Here is an 18,894-nt window from a genome sequence, read left to right as displayed (position 1 = left end):
GTCAGCACAACACAAGTGAGCTTAAGACAATCTGGATAACAAGATATTGTCAACAGTCACAGTTTATGAATCAGGCACAGGTACGAATAACAGAAAGTAAGCTTATTTACACATGCAGTACATTATGAAAGCAGCCAGTTGTTTAAAAGAGAAGCAAAACATGTGTACCACAGATGTAAAAAAAGAAAGTTTCATATCAACAAGGACATAAAGGCAGTCTTGGGAATGCTGAACCTGCTGTGGGCTACGAAGGAATTTCATGGCAGTGATTTTTTTTTTGGCTTTACCATTCCCTAAGACAGTGATAAGAGTAGGAAAACTAGCATTTGTTAAAAAAAAAAAAACTGTACAAAATATGTTTTAAAAAAAACACAAAAATAGAAATGTACTTCGCAACCTGATCCAATTAAACATTGACCTGAGGTCAGTTACAGAGGTTTGGTTGTTCAGTAGGCTAAAGTTGAAAGCATTGAGGCAATTACATAGTTTTCAGGTGATACATTATAAAACCTCGGTAGCATTGTTTCGGTCCGTAGTGAAACTAGAGATCCTACTTGTTGCTTTTTATTTAACAATTTTGTTTATGAATACTTAGTCAGCAGATCTCCTAGTTTCTGTGATGAACACCAGCAATGATACCAAGAAAATATGGCAGCTTTCTTTTTTTATGTAATTACAGTGTGACAATTATATATGAGAAAAAGTAGGCAACTTTCAGTAAATTTGAACTTGATGCATCCTTCATTCACTTTCAGACAAATACAGAGGCAGACAAAAAAAGAAGAAAGAAAGCAGTGAGTGTCAGTCCTTTTTACAACAGTACAAAAATTAGTTAACGTTCAACTGCCTGGCTTCATTGGTTTCATTGCCCCGCAGTTTTGGATTCAAATAACAGAGCATTCTCTGCTGCTTCTTCAGGGATCAACAGAACATATTTGGCATTATTTGATGATTCTACAAAGACTGTTACAACTAGACTGAAGTCAGAACTGCTAACAAATCCCTGTCAGCCGGTCTCAGTCCCAAACAGCGTATGCAGGCTCCACTTGACACCAGCAAAAGGTAAGTGTTCGCAAACTTTTCACATTACAGGCACTGTCATCATTGTCATCATATTGTCAGCATGGGCTTCATCATTGTTGTCATCATCCGGAGAGCTGCAGGGTGAGGGGGGGGTGGGGGATGTATGTGACAGATTCAGCTCGGATTTGTCTCAGTGTTTTTGACACTGTGGTAGCAGAGAGGGGTGAGTGGGTAGTGGGTGATTGGTAGAACAGGAGATTGGAGGTCGAAGGTGTCATGATTCACATCTCCGTGTCAGCCACTGGGGTCTGGGTGGCAGAGTGTCCATTAGTAGTGGGGGTGGGGTTGGTCCCGTTTTCTGGTGGAGACTCTCCATTAACAGTGGGCTTGTCAAGAGGCTCCTGGGGCAGGGGGGCCACAGACACCAGGGTATTGGCCTGGTTCTCCTCATCCACCTGGAAAGACTCGGCCTGGGGAAAGCACAGAGCCAAGACTTCAGATCAGAGCTTACATTGTATTGGGAGAAGCTTAACACAGACTACATAGGTTTTTAATGTTCAAATATGACAGACAAGCTAGTAAGAAAGTGCGTACTTGAAAATGGATTTATTTTGGTGGGCGTTGTTTGAAAAATAAACAAATGCATTCTTTGTTAATAAGGTTTATGGGCTGCAGCTGTGTGTGCACTCAGTAGGGTGTTGGTACTTGTTTCACTGTCGAACCCTTAACAATATGCAGGCACACTTGTTGTTTCACTGTGCTTCTAGGTGAAAATGCCGTTTGAACTCTTTGTTTGTGAAAGTAAGCAAAGTTTGGTGAGGGGCCCCATCTGCCAGCAAAGACTTTTTAAATGATTCCAACTGAATCTATTAAATGAATACAGCATGATTCAACACGCTGTTATTCTAAACCATCACACGGGCGTGTCAGCATATGTAAATGCTTTAAGGAATGATGTCATGAACTTTCATCGAAAAACTAAAACCATGTGTGGCCCCCCTGGCAAAGGGGTTAGAGTAGAAAAAGCAGAAAGGACCTAATGCTGCTTTAAGTTATTAGACATATGAGTCAAGCATGTCCTCCCTTGAGTCGGGGATTGACTGGAGGATAACCATACATCTGACCGCAAATCCATATGTAGGTTTTTTTTTCCCTTCTTTTTGCTTTTCTCTCAAATAAACAGTCGCTGTGTACAATTTCCTCAGTGAACTGGATCTTGAGGGGCCACAGTACCTCAGGTTAGGGCAGTACAACTGTTTGCCAGCCTTTTTCCAGATGAACTGTCTATTAAGGTAGTCAGGGTCTTGGTCAGATTATTTTTTTCTAATATAAAACATTTGATGTGTGCTCTTAAAAAGAAAATTGTATGTCATACTGTTCCCTGAAGTTTCTACAACTACAGATTTTTGTTTTATTTGACATTAATGGAGTGACACCTCCAATCTACTCACCAGTCTGACTCCTTTGGAGTTCTTGCGATGCGTCTTGAGGTAATAACCGGCTACCAGTAGGGCAGCCAACAACAGGCCAGTCAGCAGCAAGGAAACCAGCACCAACTTAGAGTTCCTGCCCCAGCGAGGAACAGCCTCCTCCACGTCCGTCTAATGGCACAAATGCGAACAAAATCAAGTTTTTGTGTGTCTGAACCAAGTCAAAATTACAGTATTTCTAAACTGACTGTAACAGACCTCCATGAAGAAATTAGACTTGATGCATTGTGTTTTGAATATGTGCAGTTGTTTTGCTGACACAAGAAGACCTTCACTATCCAGTCACTGTGGTCTCGTCTAACGTAACCGAAAGTTTGAGGGGAAAAACAACCCCACCCAAAAATCTTTGTTTACGAAAATGTACCTACAGTATTGACAGTATATCACTCGACTTCAAGGCCGAGTCAAAACAAAAACAAAAACAATGCCAGTAAGCAGACTATAGACAGAATAATGAAGAGTGACTGTGTCGGAAAACCGGTAAATTGCTAATAAGGTCACTCAGCATATGGCGGTGAAGGGAGGAAAAAGATAGAGTATGTTGAACGCAAAGAGACAGCTGGGTGTGACAGGCACACCCATAACCCGATATTGTTCCCTAGGTATTAGAAAAAATGTTTTGCAGCTGACAAGTGGGTTGTTTGTGGGCTTTTTGTTTGTCACACTGACTGCCAGCCTGGCAGCTTGAAGCCTTTGAAAAAGTCTGCAAACTCAGGGAGTGTTTTTCTTCTCCCCAGTGTATTTTCCCATCAAATTTGATTGTGACTCAACCAGAAAATTTAGCTGGCTGAGTCGATGCAACTTTTAGGTTGTGTTTTACAGGCCCTTCTTGGTGCATTGTGTGATTTCCAATGTTGGCTCAATATGGGCAGTTTGGAAAACCACAGTCACGCACTTAATCATGACTCCACTGTATTCAACTGAACTCAAAATATATATATATAACTGTATTATAGGGATAAGATAGATATAAATATGTAGAGCATTCTGCAATATGTTATAAATTACATTTTACCTTGTCTTTAATGTTGTCATTGTTGAACTTGTTGGCCATGCCTGCCACATCATCTGCAAATAGGAACAAGAAATAAAGTTTTAGTTTGTGTTTTAACTATCACAAGGTGCTTCTTAATTATAAGGTGCCGTAGTGGTGAAAAAGAGACCCTAGCATAAAGCAAATCAGCATTTTTTTAAAGTTTGGTACAATGGAGATGATATTAATGTGGTTTTAACAGGAAGTAAACTACTGCTTACAGAAAAGTAAAAAGCAGGCATAACAAGGCTGCTCATCAGAGGCTAAAACACTTGATATCACCTGCAGGCATATGAGGTGTAGCAGTGAGCTCTTTTATCATTTTAATTACCACAAAAATACTACTGACCTTCAACATACTTCCCAGACACAAGGATTTCATCTGTGTTGTCTTCCTGGTAAATCTCTAGTTTACAGTCTTCCCCACACAGCTCCTGCAGAACACTTTCAATCTTCACTTTTGTGTTTTTCTGCAAAAAGACCAAAACTATTAATATTGGGGGGGAAAAAAATCATTTCAGCATCTGAGCAGTTTAATTAAAACCTAAATTGCCTTCAATATCGCCTTCAATCTTCCTCTCCTCCTCTAATCCCTTCACCTTCAGTTGCTTCATCTTTTTTTATCTTTTTTCCCCCCCCTTTTTTAAAAAATCCAATCAGGGTTATCACAGCTCTGCATACTACCTTTTTTCCTTATGTAATCTGATCCAAACATCAGAAACTACCACACTCTAGGAGCCCTTGATGCCAGTTCAGGAGTGCACAGATGGCTTTCTTACAAGACTGTGCATTTATGGGCAGGGGGCAGTGCCAGAAGTGTGTCAGATACCTGGATTTTGGTTATATTTTCCCTGTCATGGCAGCAGAATGCTTTGCAATAAACTTGGTGAGCATTTCCATTACATAGCTTCATGTGAGATATCACCAACACCTTATTTATAGTTCCATCACCCTTTGATATATTTAGGAAATCAGGAATTCCACATACCATTACTGAAATAATCTACTCTTTAAATAACAGAGAGACCAACGCCTCCAGAATGTTTGAGTCTTCTCTCTTGAGCAGTGTTGATTCCCTGAGTTGAAGCAGGGTTCATTTTAGGTGTCAGTTTAGTCCTCTATAAACCTGTGTGACTATCAATTATGCTGCCGATCTTTGATCATTTTACACAGACATTAAGCAGTTCAATTTACAAAATGCCTCTTGGTTAATGGTTAATTAATTAATTAATTAATCAGAAAAGATAAAGGAAAGCTGGTATATTTCATTGATGTCTTTTGTGTGCAAGTACCCATGTTGTTTAACTGGTTACAGCTGTTTATTCATTGTTTAATGTAAATACATTTACTGCTTTAGGCTTTATGAGAGCTGTGGCTACCTGAAATCTTGTGGGGCTCAGACCTCCACACAGAAGCTGAGATTTCTGTAGACCTCGAAGATAACACCTTTGAGACACTGAAGAATTTATATTTCTAAACAGAAACACACACACACACACACACACACACACACACACACACACGCGCACACACACACTGCTGCTGCTGCTCCAGGTCTCTATACATTATACATTCTACAGCAGCTTTGAGCCCACCCATTGTGCTCCCCCCTTTGCCCTCACACTGCAATCCATACTCTGGGTTTCATACTACAAAAATCTCTTTGACTTTCCTTCCCACCTAAGAAGTAGACATCGATAAGGATGGATGGACACAGTTTTTCTCTGGCTTCATTAATTTGCTGCCTTCATTTAAGTTACTGCAGCTGAAATGAGGAAGAATTTCTTACTGAGTTCACGTTTAAAAAGCTGGCAGACCACTGGGAATGACGAGCAAACCAAGGCCTTGGCTGTTTTCTTTTCTAGTGCAATTGGTTGTTTTTTGAATGTGCAGGAATATTTTCAACGTCTGCAAAATGATGTGGTCCTTTTTAGGATTCTTTGCTTTCATCTCTGCTGTATCGTATCTTCAATTTCACCTCTGAGCATCCTTCTTTTTGTTCTACCTTCAAAACGATTTCATTGTAAATCAAGCAGATACATAAGAAACAGAAGGAAATATTTTCAGAACTTACGCAGTTGGAGGATGCCTTGAGTTTTAGACTGACAGCGTTTTTGTCCTGGACAGCCTCTTTGCTCACACAGACGACATCATCCTGCACCGACACTGGCTGGGAAGAGAAACCAAAACTCCTTCATGTACTTGTGACATCCCTTTCTTACCATTAGGCTCATTACTGCTGTATGGTTTCAGTTAGTTGTAAGGAATTATTAAGATTCAATGATTCAATGATTTAGGTTTGTGGCTGCTGCCTTTAACATGATAAAATACGTGATTTATATGACTTGACAGACTTTTTAAGGTGAATGGCTCTAAATTGCTCCTTCTAGTATAAACACGTACTTTTATTTTATGCTTTTTTATAGCATACATAAAACATAAAAGGCATTAAGAAAATAACACAAGACCATTTTAAAGACACATAGATAGGATTTAAAGGGATAATCTAAAGATAAAATAGAGTAAAGCAGATTAAACAGGATATTTAAATTTGAAGTGCAGTGCAAGGTCTGAATAAATTGTCGGAAGTTTAACTTTATGAAATGCAAGGTAGAGCAGACATTACGTTTTCTGGGAGTTTTATTCCAGATATGTGGAGCCTAAAAACTGAATGTTGCTTCTCTATGTTTAGTTTTAACCCTGGGGATTGTAATAAAACATCTCCATGATGGTTTGAGATGTCTGGATGGTTCATAATGAAGCAGCAGCTCAGTAATGTATATCAGTCTTAAAACATTCAGTGCTTTTTGAACAGTGAAACAGACAGGAAGCAACTGTAACAGCCTGGTAACTGGACTGATGTGGTCCACTGACTTGGTCTTGGTGAGGATTCTGGCAGCAGTGTTCTGAATTGTGCCTCTATCTCATTCACATTTTATTACATTACAGTAGCCAAGGTTACTTAGGATTTGTGCATGGATTTCCTAAATTTTTGATACATTCAGGCAATAGTAGACTGACTTTACTATAGTGTGTTGGCTTGGTTGGCTGAACTTTTTTTTTTTTTTTTAGCTCCACAGTACCAAGAATTATTTCAATGTTGTTATTATTATTATTATTATTATTATTATTATTATTATTATTTATTGAAGTGGATGAAATTTTGCCACATTTGCCAACCAATTTGTTTTGTCTACCTACTTATTGCCTCTATGGGATCACACTCACCTTGTGATATTGTTTTAAATTACCTGCATAATTGTTATAAGTCTGTTTTCTACAGTCTGAGCAAGCAGGAGGGGCATGTTAACATTGAACAATAGAGGCCTAAGAATGGAGCCTTGAGGAACTCCATATGTCATTTTTGTATGCTCATATGTGTATTTACTGACACAAAGTAGTCTGTCTTTCAAATATGATTCAAACCAGTTTAGCACAGTGCCTGAGAGTCCCACTCAGTTTTTCAGTCTTTCCGCTAATAAATTGTGGTCAAGTATGTCAAATGCCACACTGGAATCTAATAACTAGACTGAGACTTTCCCACTGTCTGTGTTGTCATGCAGTGTCAGTGCTGTGATGTAATTGAAAACTGACTGGAAAACCTTAAAAACAGTCTTTTCAATCATTTTGCTGACATTGATTTACCATCATTTATTGATTTTCTTTCGAGGAAATCAAGATTTGTACTTACAGCACAGCATACTTTGATTAATAATGGATTTGTCTGACAGTCTTAGAAAAACAAAAGAAAATCAAGATCCCACTGGCTTTGGAACTGAGATCAATTATTCATACACAACAAATTTTTATCCAGTTTTGGCTGTGAGCATAGCATTTGTAAACAAATGTACAAATGTAAAGTAAATGTGGCTTGTAGATGCGAGGTTCTCAGTAGTATAAAAATGCAGCCTAATGTTCTTATGCAAAAAACACAACCATTCATCATTTGCAAATAGGGTCATGTCTCATTGTCATTTGAAAATTTGATGCACAAAAAAGTGTGCCTCAATACTCGGTACTACCACTGGTATTAAAGGTGATAGTAATCCTATATTTTATTGATGACATTTTCTTGTTGCATCCATTAACATATTTCTGTCCACAGATATCACAATGTATTCCTACAGTTTGCATATTTGAAAAACAATATCCATATATTTATATTGTTTTATGACAGACCGAGTAATGTGAAGGCTCTCTGTTATCTTACCTGTTTTTTGTCACCAGGGCCGTCGCCTCTAGAAGGAATAGGTGCTGGGGTCTCTGGTTCCACGATTTCAGGGTTTTCAGTCAGCACATTAACTGTGAATTCAATTCCTTCATCACCTACTTCCTCTGGAGTTGCAGGCCTGTCGTTGTCATTGTCTCCTGCTGCCTTTGTTGCTGCTGCTGCTGTAGTCTGTTCAGTAGGCTCGAGAGATTCCATAGTAGGGAGAACCAGGATTTGACCTTGTGGGTCCTCTGTCTCTGAAAAAGCAATTCAACTTAGATGGTTAACTTGTTAGATATTAGGAGAAGAAAGTCATATACTTGGCCGATAATTTACGCATTTTGAAGTTTTGTTTCAAAGTTGATATGCTGTGTTTTTTACGACATTATCTGAGGTTAGTAACAGTTCATTCTGAAAAGAAGTTTATGGTATTTCAGCTACAACAATGTCTTCAGCCCAGGGGCTTAGCTGCACTTTAACTGTAGATATATTGTGGTACACATGCTAATAGGATCAACTTTATCAGGCTTTTGCAACACAGTAGTAGAATTTTTTCTTCATCTTGGTATTTGTCTTTTGTTAATGTCGATATTACATTTTATGGTGTGGATCAATCACGAATTCCAGTGGTGGTAAGCACATGATGTCTTTTGGTAGGGACAAGGTTGGACAATAACTTAGTTGTAGTGACTTTGTGCAAGTGCTTTTTAGAGCACACAAGCAGATATTTGTTTGTATTTTTATTGACCTAATTTTCCCTAGATCACAAGGGACAGGGCGTTTATTTTTCCCATCAGTGAGCCCATTATTCACATTGGTTAGTCAATCTGAAAAGTAAACCTCCAAAACATTTAGATAGATTTTTTTACTTGTAAGTGTTTCTTACCTGGAACTGCGGTCGTCAATGGAATCATGTCTCCTCGTATATATGCGTCCACAAGTGGCACTGTGGCTGCAACAACCTCATCCTCCTGTGCCATGACTCCTGCTGTAAGATCAGAATACATCACCATAAAGGTCCGAATTAACATAGATATAATCAAATCAGCAAGAAAACTTTGTCACATTCTTTTATAAATCCTACAGTAGGCTCACATTTACCAATGTGGACACACAGTGATCAAATTGCTGCTTTATGAAGGAAAGTTTTCTTTTTTTCTTTTTGCTGCTATGGTCATTTTCACTGCTTGAGGTATTTATACCTAATACCACATTGTCAGATGTGCCCTTGGGGGCATTTTGTGGCAGAAACTCATGCTGTTGCCATTTGTTGATACAGAGTGATAAATATGTTTTAAAGAAAGCATCTTGCCTAGTGCTTTTCAGTTCAGTCCAGCTACGTAGAAGAAACTTGAGGCCTTAACCTACATCAGGTCAATATATTTATGTAGCTGAGGTAATAAAGTTGATAATAATGGAGCTGTTACTGAAGTCTTAATGTGAGGTAGCGCCTTACTGTATAGCTTGGATGGTCTGCAGTTTTCAACAGTGTGCTATCTTAATGTCAGTTATCATCCTAATGCATGAACTCTTGCATGAGACCTCCTCGGTGTGCTGGCAGTATGACTCCTTTGTGTCCCCAGAGGCCTCTGCAGCGATGGAAGATTGGGTAATAGATCTTATTGCAGTAGATAACTGAAGCTCTCAGATCCACGGATCACGTCATAAAGCCATTTACTTTGAAATGCAATCTTTCTCACTCCAAGGCTTTACAGCAGGCCTTGTGGTTACGGAGAGTCACTCTGAGTTAGACGAAAAAAATGGGATACACAAAATGCCTTTCTGAAATATATAAATGTGAGCGGAAAGATTTTTCCATCAACTCTGTTAAACTGCTGAATGCCCTGATTAAACGTACTGCTGAAAGGTGCCAGGTAATGATGCCATTGAAAACATAATACAACTTTTTCCAAATTTTGGAGTTATGTAATAGGTCATCATACCATTGTTCATTTTCAGGAAGTTGTATGACTTTGGAGTAAAAGTCCTTGATCATTTTCAACACTAACTCAAAGAATTGGGTGTTTGTTGTGAGGTTTCTTTCAGCTGCTCATTATTTCAACTGTAACAACCTGGATGACTTTTTATCTGAACTGATTAATAAAATAGGATATCACACTTTGCAGTTTCTACCTTAATGAACCTCAGGTCTTCGTTGCTTTAATTGGTTCAGGTCAAATTGCAGGAATGTGATCGAGAAAGTGAAAGCAGAATACCCAGCATTCATTCCTTTCCCCCAGATCTCCTTCTCTCTTGTCTAACAACAACAGCATTACCTCACTCTTAAAACCTTCCCATAATGCCTTGCCTCTGCAGATCTCATTACTTCTACCCTCTCTTGCTATGTCATTCCCTTCCTAGTACCCAGATTAAGTTTGTGATTGATTTCAGGCTTTTAAATGCTGTACTGCCCCCTGAGCTACATTTTACTGCCACTCATGCCCTTGTTTACTTTAAGAAGAAATTAAACTGCTGCTGTTTTCAGTTTGAACATATGTGACTGTGACTCATTAGTGTAAAATATGCCATTACATTTGTGAACATTTAAATATCGTTTTTACCATATATTGCATGTAATAGATAAGATTGAGGATATTGTGTGGTTTTAAACTGACCTTCTTCTAAATTTATTTATTTATTTTTTTTAGCTTGGTTGACTCTTATGTTTCAATATACAACATCAAAATATTTGCACTTTTTTTTCAGACTTTCAGTGATCTGTGTGTTTAATTTCATTAATATATAATACAGAAATGCTATGAAAAATGTGATTTAATTGAAGTTGCAATTGTGTTTTTAGCTTTTAAAACCTAATTCTGCTCGACATTGCCGATTGTTTTTCTGGATTGTTGTGGATTGTTACTGTCTCCTCATGGAGCTGTTTCTCTATCTGTCGACACCACTTGAGGTTTTCACGTGTGAAGCACACACATTGACACAGTGGTGGCACTGTGACACATGTCCACCGACTTCTTGGATAAATCATTGTGACAGACAGGTGCCACGAGTACAGAGCAAACACTGTAGTGTGCTGAGCTAGCAGGTGGGGCAGTAATCTCCAAGGAGGTCCTCTGGCATGTTTAGTGTTTGCAACCATCCGATGCAGCTGTCATACAGTATCTCTGCTACACTTTGACACTGTTTTAATTGAAGGAGAAAACACATCAGAGTCTCTGGACAGATTTGTAGCTTCTGTGCTCTTGCAAATCTACAATGAAGTCTGTATTGTAGTCATACTCAAGTTTCACTATGAAGCAGGAATGCTGCCAAATGTAGTGCCCCATTTTTATTATACTTGGTGTCTCTCATTTCCTATGAGGAGCTTGTGGGTGAGGACCAGCAACAGTTCAGGATCCTCCTTCCCTTGCTAAATATGTCTTTTAGACCTTTTTCCTAACTTGGAGTCTACAGCTGCCACCCCTGCTCCATCTCTGGGTGGTCTGTCTGTTTATTTTAATGGAAAGGATGAGGTTCAGAATGGGTGAGATGGTCCGACATAAATTAGGTTTTCTCATACAACAGTGACACACAGGAGTGCCAGAGAAGCGAGGCTGAAACATGCTGTTTTAGCTTTGTGATCACCTTCTGTCACTGGGTGAGTTGTAGTGGACTAGAGGGTAAAACTCTGTCACTAAAGATTTACACTGTGGCTGATATGTTTGGGGGATTGAGGCCATCTCTAGTGCCTTTTTGTAGGGATCTTGTGGTGAATGACTGCACATTAATTTGCACCTCTTTTATAGCCACGTCAAAGTTGGCAGTGTTTTAATACAATGTCTGAGTTTGCTGGATTAAAGAGGATTTTAAACCCATACTGTACAAATCAACTATGTTTTACTAGAATGTGTTCATGATGTCATAGCACCTCAAGCTCACTTGTAAAACTGTGCTGCCACATTTTCATGAAGCAAAACAAGCTTGTTTAGCTTCAGGCACAATAACATAAGGCCTCTTTTTTTTTCTTTTTCGCAACGCTGCCAGCACAGCCAGTAAACTCTGACCAGCCATCACTCATTACACACAAACAAACTTTCCCGGCAGAGCAGAAACCAGATGGAATGAAACCTCTGCATAAAATTGCATCTTATGATCAACATTTACCGAAACAGTAGGATTTGAGTGACTACCTTTTATTGTATTGTTTTGACTACATACCTAAAAGCTTCAAGTAAATCTGATTTCAGGATTTCACTTAATGTTTCTAATGCTTGTTACAGAATGACCAAAAATTCCATCTGTTTTGATAGTATTGGTTTACTGTTTGTAGAAGAAAGAGGGACTGCAAGTGGCTTTTCTGTTATTTTGAGGTTAGATTTTAGTCTTGACCTTTGTGCCGTAATTGATACGTCGCTGTCTCTGGAGTTTTCTGCAGCCGTGCTCCCTACGTGAGGTCAGCGTGCTTCCTAACAGCATGACCTCTGAACCCATCACCACCTCTCTCTATCCGCCACACTCCCACTCAACAATGGCTACAGCTAAATGTGATACTCACAGGCCTTATTGAACTGCACCACCAACAAACACATATGGTACATCTGTGGTGCTCACAACCCCTGACCCTCGCCACTAATACGCACACTGAGTTGTCTTTCATTCCTTCTTTTTGCGTAAGATTTAAAGCAGCCAAGATATCAATCATCAGTCGTGTGTCTCGCTATCATTGTACAAACATGACGAATCAAACTGAGCTAATCAGCCCAGACTCCATATGTTATTCAACGCAGGCCCTGACTTCATTGCGCTCTTGAAGATTTTCCCACCAGATTGCCGTGAATGACGGCTGTGGTCTGGATTTGCTCCCCCCCCTCCATCTCTTGGGACTCTGGATGGAGGAATGTGGCAGGCTTTGGAAGAAGACAAGCTTTGAGCTCCACGCCCTGCTCTCTCCCAACCCTCTGTCTCCTTCACCCTCTCCCAGTCACGCACAACTAATCCCAGGCCTCCATCGAGGTGAGATTCAGGCTTCACCCTTCACACCTCCTATACCACATAATGTAACATAAAGCAACATGCAGAGATTTGTATTGCAGAAGCTACTTTCTCTCCCGCTGAGCTAGAAAGCTTTGCCTGTCTTCAGTCTCTTACGATTTGCTTCACTGTGTATATATGAGCCCAACATGCACAAGTTCCACATAAAGGTAGGAGACACGTTTTTCCTTATGTAAATCTGCATTTACAATTCCCATGCCTCTTAAATTAAACTATATCAGTAGAGTACTTCACTGATTAGAGGGGTTTGCATTTAAATCAACAAAATGCACCCATTCAACCACAACCGCTGCACATGTTTCAGAGTGCACCCTCCATGGTATGCCGGTATAAATGAAGCATGAGCCAGCTGTTGGATGTTTTCAGTGAGTCGACCCTCCTGTGGCTTTGGCTTCCAGTTCTGGCTTGGCTTCCAGAAAGTCATGTGCTACATGTTGAGGAGGGACGTTGAGTCTGAAAATATGGCATTATGTCCCCGGGGGCCCCTGGCCTCTCCCTGCTTCTGTCGAGGAGAGCCCAGTTCCCTGTAATGGGGCATGGTGAGGTGATAATGGTCTGCACACATTAGTGGACCACCGTGTCAAAGTCCCAGTGTTTGAGCTTCCACTAGCACCCCCACATGCAGTATAGGTTAGCTACTCTATTAGGTAGTATTTGTGCAGGGAACCACAGCGCTGATTTAAGCTGCCAGCTTTGACGCTGACCAAAATGTATTTCTGCTGGTTTTGAAGCTAAATTTACATTTCCTAACCGTCCTGAGTGCGTGAGAGTCTGCTGGGTCAAGACAGCTTCTGTAAACGTTTAAGACATATCGCTTCCTTTTTTTTCCACTGGGTCGGGGTTTATATCCTTGAAATATTCTCTTTGTATCTGTTTGCAGTATGCTGAATGCCTTCCACAGTGTTAATTGAGCAGAGGCCGTGGAAAGAGGCAGCAGAGATGAATCCCTTAACACTTCCTGTTCTGGGACTCACATGCTTGGTTGATCACAGCTACAATATAAATCAGTCACAAAAGCATGATGTTTTTAAAGTCATAATTAAATATGACTTAATTATTGTAATAACTGTAACTTAATCATTGTTATTTGTAAACATAATTGCCCAATTCATAAAATTATTTGCAAAATACCTCTTTAGAGGCTGAATAGCTGAATAGAAATTTGATCCAAAATGACACCACTTTCACACAAACTCTGCTTCACTCACTCACACCAACATGGATTTTTAAAATAAAAGGAGGGGATGAAGGTGTGATCACTTTATAGGAAAAACACTATAAAAGTTGAGTTTACTTTTTTACAGTGTTGCTCAAGAAGTTAATCTGAAGCTGAGATGTTGAAATTATCTACATATACTACCAAAATTCTGGAGCTGAACAACATTTTGTTCATTACCTCTATTTCCACACAGAATTCCACCAGAATAAAAACATTCATTCAGAGTTTTGTTATCTCAAAAGGAGTGTTTTCATGATTTAATAACCTACTGCTCTTCAAGAATCCGAATTTGTTGAGAGCGTGCTGAGGAATGTGACATCGGAGTGCGGTCCTGTAGGGTTAAACATGCTCTGCAACTCTACCCTCTTTGAAACAACAGTCTGCTGACCCCACTATCTTAACCCCCCTGCTGTGCCCCCTCAGCGCCCCCTCCCCTGTCACTCCTGTCACAGCGATTAATAGCAGAACCCAGGCCATTCTTCTCTCATGGCAGAAAAGCAACTGGATCTTATGGTTTCAATCAAGCCAGTGAAACAGCATTTGCTTCACCCAATGCTGCCCAGCTGCAGCGTTCGCCTAGCCCAGCCCCAAGGCCACTGCAGCTCCTTATCGAGAGCCCGATGCCTGTTTCTAGGGACCACAATCAGGAAACATGACATCTGCTTTCAATTGTGAGCATTATATCACTCTCCCCCACCCCACCCCTCCCCAACTCACACACTCACAATTGCCCGCTAAAGTTTCACTGCCTTGCGCATTACCTTGAATGAGCCTGTCTGGTTTGAGTGTAAGCAGGTACTATGCAGGATTGTTCAGGGATCCTGTTGCAGAGTGAGGGATCAGTGGCCCAGGGGTTCTACACTTACTCTGTCTGCAAAGAATTTCAGACAGACTATACCTGTCAAAAATCTTCCAGCATAATTACTTGCACACACATCCTTAGGAGGTATTGAAAAAAAGGCCCAGTAAGCCATCGAGATGTTGAACCAGAGTGCACTTAGTTGATGTTTGAAGATTTGCTCTCTGTTTTTGAAACATTGATTGCTTGCATTCAAAGATTTTTTTACTGTATGCGTTGCAATCTGATATTCAGGCACTCGCTTCTCTTCTCTTTCCTTTCATCTAATTTGTAGATCGAGGTGCACACCAGCAACCTTGTGTTTGTTTGATGAAACAGCTTGTTTGGCGATACCATATGAATGCTTATTGTATGTGAATACACTACACAAGCACAGAGGCTGGAAAAAGTTCAAAGGCAAAGCCTCTGAGAGCTGAGTGGAAAAGCAGCTTTCTCTTATTAGGAGAGGATGAAAAACACTATTCCAAGCGAATGAGTATCTTGTGTCTGTTTAAGTGTGTGTGTGTGTATGTCTCTGTGTGTCTGTATGTGTGTGTGTCTTTGTGTGCACCCAGATGTCTACTCGCCACCACTGGCTCACTTGACACTGGGATTTGACTTGGCACATTCTGTGCTGCTTTCTTCATGAGAGGAAGGAGCACTCTGTTGTTGACATTGTTTCTGTGATTCTTTGGTGCATCTGTTACTTCAATGGGTGCTACACAAACAATGATTTCCATAATTACATGCTCTGGGGTTGGCAGCGAGGTTGGGCAGGGTTCATTGCTTAACTGGAGAGCCTCCTCAAACCACTTTACAGCACAGGCAGAGCTGAAACTCTATTATGAAAATTGTTTTTAAGTACAGTTTTCAGATATTTAAACTGAAATTTCCACCACTACTTCAATCATATACCTGACAACAAAGCAAGTGTAAGCATCTTTCATACTCCGTGCAGTGCTTCTTCTCACCCCTCTCACTACTTTTGAAAAATGTCTGCTTAACAGTCCAAATAGAGGTTTCCCGTTAAGGTTTCTAATCATCGCCCGTTCAGCCTCTGCTAGCACAGCATCCCTCCAGGTTGTCTGGGTAACCGGTACACTCACGCAACATGTGTGTGTTTGTTCTGTCTTCAGGATAAAGTTGTACAGTTAGACCATCTTTCTTCTGCTTACATAACTTTGCCCTGTTCCCATCTCTTGGGTTGGTAAGACAATTCAGCAGGAGAGGATTTTATCTAACTCAGGAGACAGATACTTTATTATGTAGTTGAAATGTGGTTAAACTTAAATGTCTTCTATTTTTGTTTCCTTTTTTTTCCTTCCATCTGTAGAATATGTGCTATCTGCTCCATTGCTCTTCATCTTTTCTTGACACACATTTTGTCCAGATGCAGTGTGTCAATTGTTCTGAGTTGCTTTGAGTTAGCAGAGCACATCAAGAGACATTTTCTTTTTTTCCTCAAGAGCAGAGTAAAAGTTTTTCTGCCTCTGGTTCAGAAATCTATATGCTGTAATGATATCAGCGCAGTTTTATTTTCCAAGGCAGATGTAGCTGCTTCTCAGTGCCGATGATCTCATTCCCATAAGCTACATCCCATGAACAAGCCAGGAGGTTTGAATTAAGTAACGCGGTGTGTGATTCACTCACAGCCACAACAGAGAGCACTGCACACAAGAGTATAGCTGTTCATTCTCTGCTCCATTTTTCTGGCATCTTGGACTTGGTTTGTACTACTATTGGATGTTGAACAAACTCATGCATATTTTTTCTCCATGTGATTCATCTTTCTTTTCTTTTCTTCCTGCCACTGCAGGAAATTTGTAGGATAAAACTGGAATCGTATCTATTCACACTTTCAGACTGATCTAAATCTTAAAGCTAAAAGAAGCACTGAAACTGTTTTATTACATTTGGAAAAGTTTATGTGGTGTTCATTGCCTTATTTGGTCTCAGTTTTAAGTAGTGCTTCATTTTTTCTGTTTGGACTTGGTCTTGGCTAGCGCTAAAGGCTACTGATTCTTAGAGAGTGTATTACATCCCTGGGTAAGTGTTAAGTGAACGTCCAGATGTTTTTATTGTTTAAATGTTGACAATAAATGAGGTTTTCCATTCCAGAAGTTCTTATATTGGTCATTATAAACATCCAGCCATGTGAGCCACATGTTGTTTTTATGCATAGTTAAACAACATCAGATATCCCTGATGCCTCGCTAAATCTCTTGCTACATCAGTGCAGCCACATTTGAAATGCACATTAACAACCAAACTCCACACCCTTCTTTCACGCATGCTTCCACTGGCCTCACATTACAACCAGCTAAATATAAATACACACATTTCTCAGAGTCCTTGAAAGATCTTGGGAATCAGGTCAATGGAATAGCAAGCATAGCATCAGAGGAAGGTTCATAAATAGTTCAAACTGAAGAATAAAGTACAACATAAAAATCAATGAGATGATACCAAAACCACTAATTATTTTCAAAATATGCAAATTCCCAAGTTTAAAACAGAGATCTTCACTTGAAATTGTCATTAAAGACTTCAATGTGCCGCCACACAATTGAAAACCAGTCTATTTAAAACGATCCCTTTGTTTGCCAATGTACACCAAAAAGTAATGTTTTTCTGCCATGATCTTGGTAAAAACACGTCTTTATCAACCCTGTTTGAAATGTAAAAAGTCTGTGCTATAGATTTGTTTTCAATTCAACTAAAATATGCGAGCATTCCAGAGAGTAAAAGGGTTGTAGGGTTAAAACCTGGATTCAACTCTAAGGCCATTCAAACAAACACTGCTCCACCCTGGCCCCACCCCTCCCCAGCCTTCCCTGTCCCAGTAGATGGTCATACGATCTCTGAGAATTGACTCTCTTTTAAGTATTCTACTTACCACTGAAGAGTGAGGTGATGAGAAGCAAAGCGAAAGCTAACATTTTGCAGGGCCTGTGTGTGTTCTGTGCAGATGATGCTGCCATTCTGGTCCTGAGCGCGCACACGTCCAACGGGTGTGAGTGAAAAAGAGAGGGAAAGAGAAAGAGAAAAGGGCAAAGCTGGTCGAGCCGAAGCAGTTCAGGGTTTCCTCTTACCCAGAGCGGGACAGGGTGGATAAAGCACCACTTGTGTTCTGTCAGTTTTTATATAGCCACCCCCCTTCCTCCCTTACTAAGGCCCAGCCCTACACCCCGTCTTCCACTGGTTACTTTAACCCTTCCTCTGTGCCCCCACCCCTTAGAAGAAGAAATAAGGCAGATGGAGGGAAGGAGGATAATGGGGTCTTGTTGCGATGTTGTGTATTTAAAAAAAAAAGTGCATTCTTTAAATACCTCCATGTATATATGTACGTATATAGTGACGAACCATCTTGAGTCCAAGTGAGAATTCAACGGAAGACTTACTAGACCTTTGTAGAACATTTGCTAAAAAAAACCTATATATTTACATATATATATATATATATGTGTGTGTGTGTTCGTGTGTGTTTCTATCTGTGAGCATTACTTCATCTGGTCTTCACACTGGGCTACAAAGTCTGCTTGAACTGTGAACCCTGTCTGGATGGCAGCAGTAATCCACCTCACAATAAAAGGTGATAGCTGACAATAGGCTGTGACACTCAGGTCTATAATAGGCTTAGGGGACGGACCACGGAGCAGAAATTCATACTCGAAACAAAGGTGCCATCCACTGTTATGCTAATGATATTAATCCACTTCAGTGGCCCAAGACCCCCACCACTCAGCAAGACCATCAATCAACAACAGCCATCCCAGTAGTCCAGACACCACAGGATCCACTTAAGCCTTTCACACTTCCACAGAGTCCCGAAAGCACCTAACCCCCCCCACTTGCAACTTGAGAATCTTTGCTTTACTTTTGTAAGCTCATTTGCTAGCACTTCTCATGCTATCTATAAATTACACATCTGGAACCACTGGAGAAGGTATGCTAAATGAGTTGTTAAAAGACCCACCCCTCTCAGACCAAGAAACAACAGCAAGTCGAGAGAAGTAAACTGGACCAAAGCTAAATCTTACATTCTTGGGAAACAGTCTTGTAATTTGAAACTAGTCCCAGTGCCCATATTCC

General features: G+C 40.2%; 1 protein-coding gene across 1 annotated transcript; it reads right to left on the bottom strand.

Annotated features, from left to right (window-relative positions):
• Window positions 1-44: 44 nt before the first annotated feature.
• si:ch211-286o17.1 (hematopoietic progenitor cell antigen CD34) lies at window positions 45-17,918 on the bottom strand. The gene is made up of 8 exons (XM_008279334.1): window positions 17,699-17,918; window positions 8,643-8,744; window positions 7,757-8,013; window positions 5,621-5,716; window positions 3,896-4,016; window positions 3,529-3,581; window positions 2,475-2,624; window positions 45-1,493 (listed from the first exon to the last, which is right to left on the bottom strand). The coding sequence occupies exons 1-8, from the start codon at window positions 17,781-17,783 to the stop codon at window positions 1,305-1,307; spliced, it is 1,053 nt and encodes a 350-aa protein (XP_008277556.1). The 5' UTR covers window positions 17,784-17,918; the 3' UTR covers window positions 45-1,304.
• Window positions 17,919-18,894: the final 976 nt, after the last annotated feature.

This window comes from Stegastes partitus, unplaced genomic scaffold, assembly GCF_000690725.1.
Source record: "Stegastes partitus isolate 25-593 unplaced genomic scaffold, Stegastes_partitus-1.0.2 Scaffold5, whole genome shotgun sequence".
Lineage (NCBI taxonomy): Eukaryota > Metazoa > Chordata > Actinopteri > Pomacentridae > Stegastes > Stegastes partitus.
This window is presented reverse-complemented; position numbering and strand designations above follow the sequence as displayed.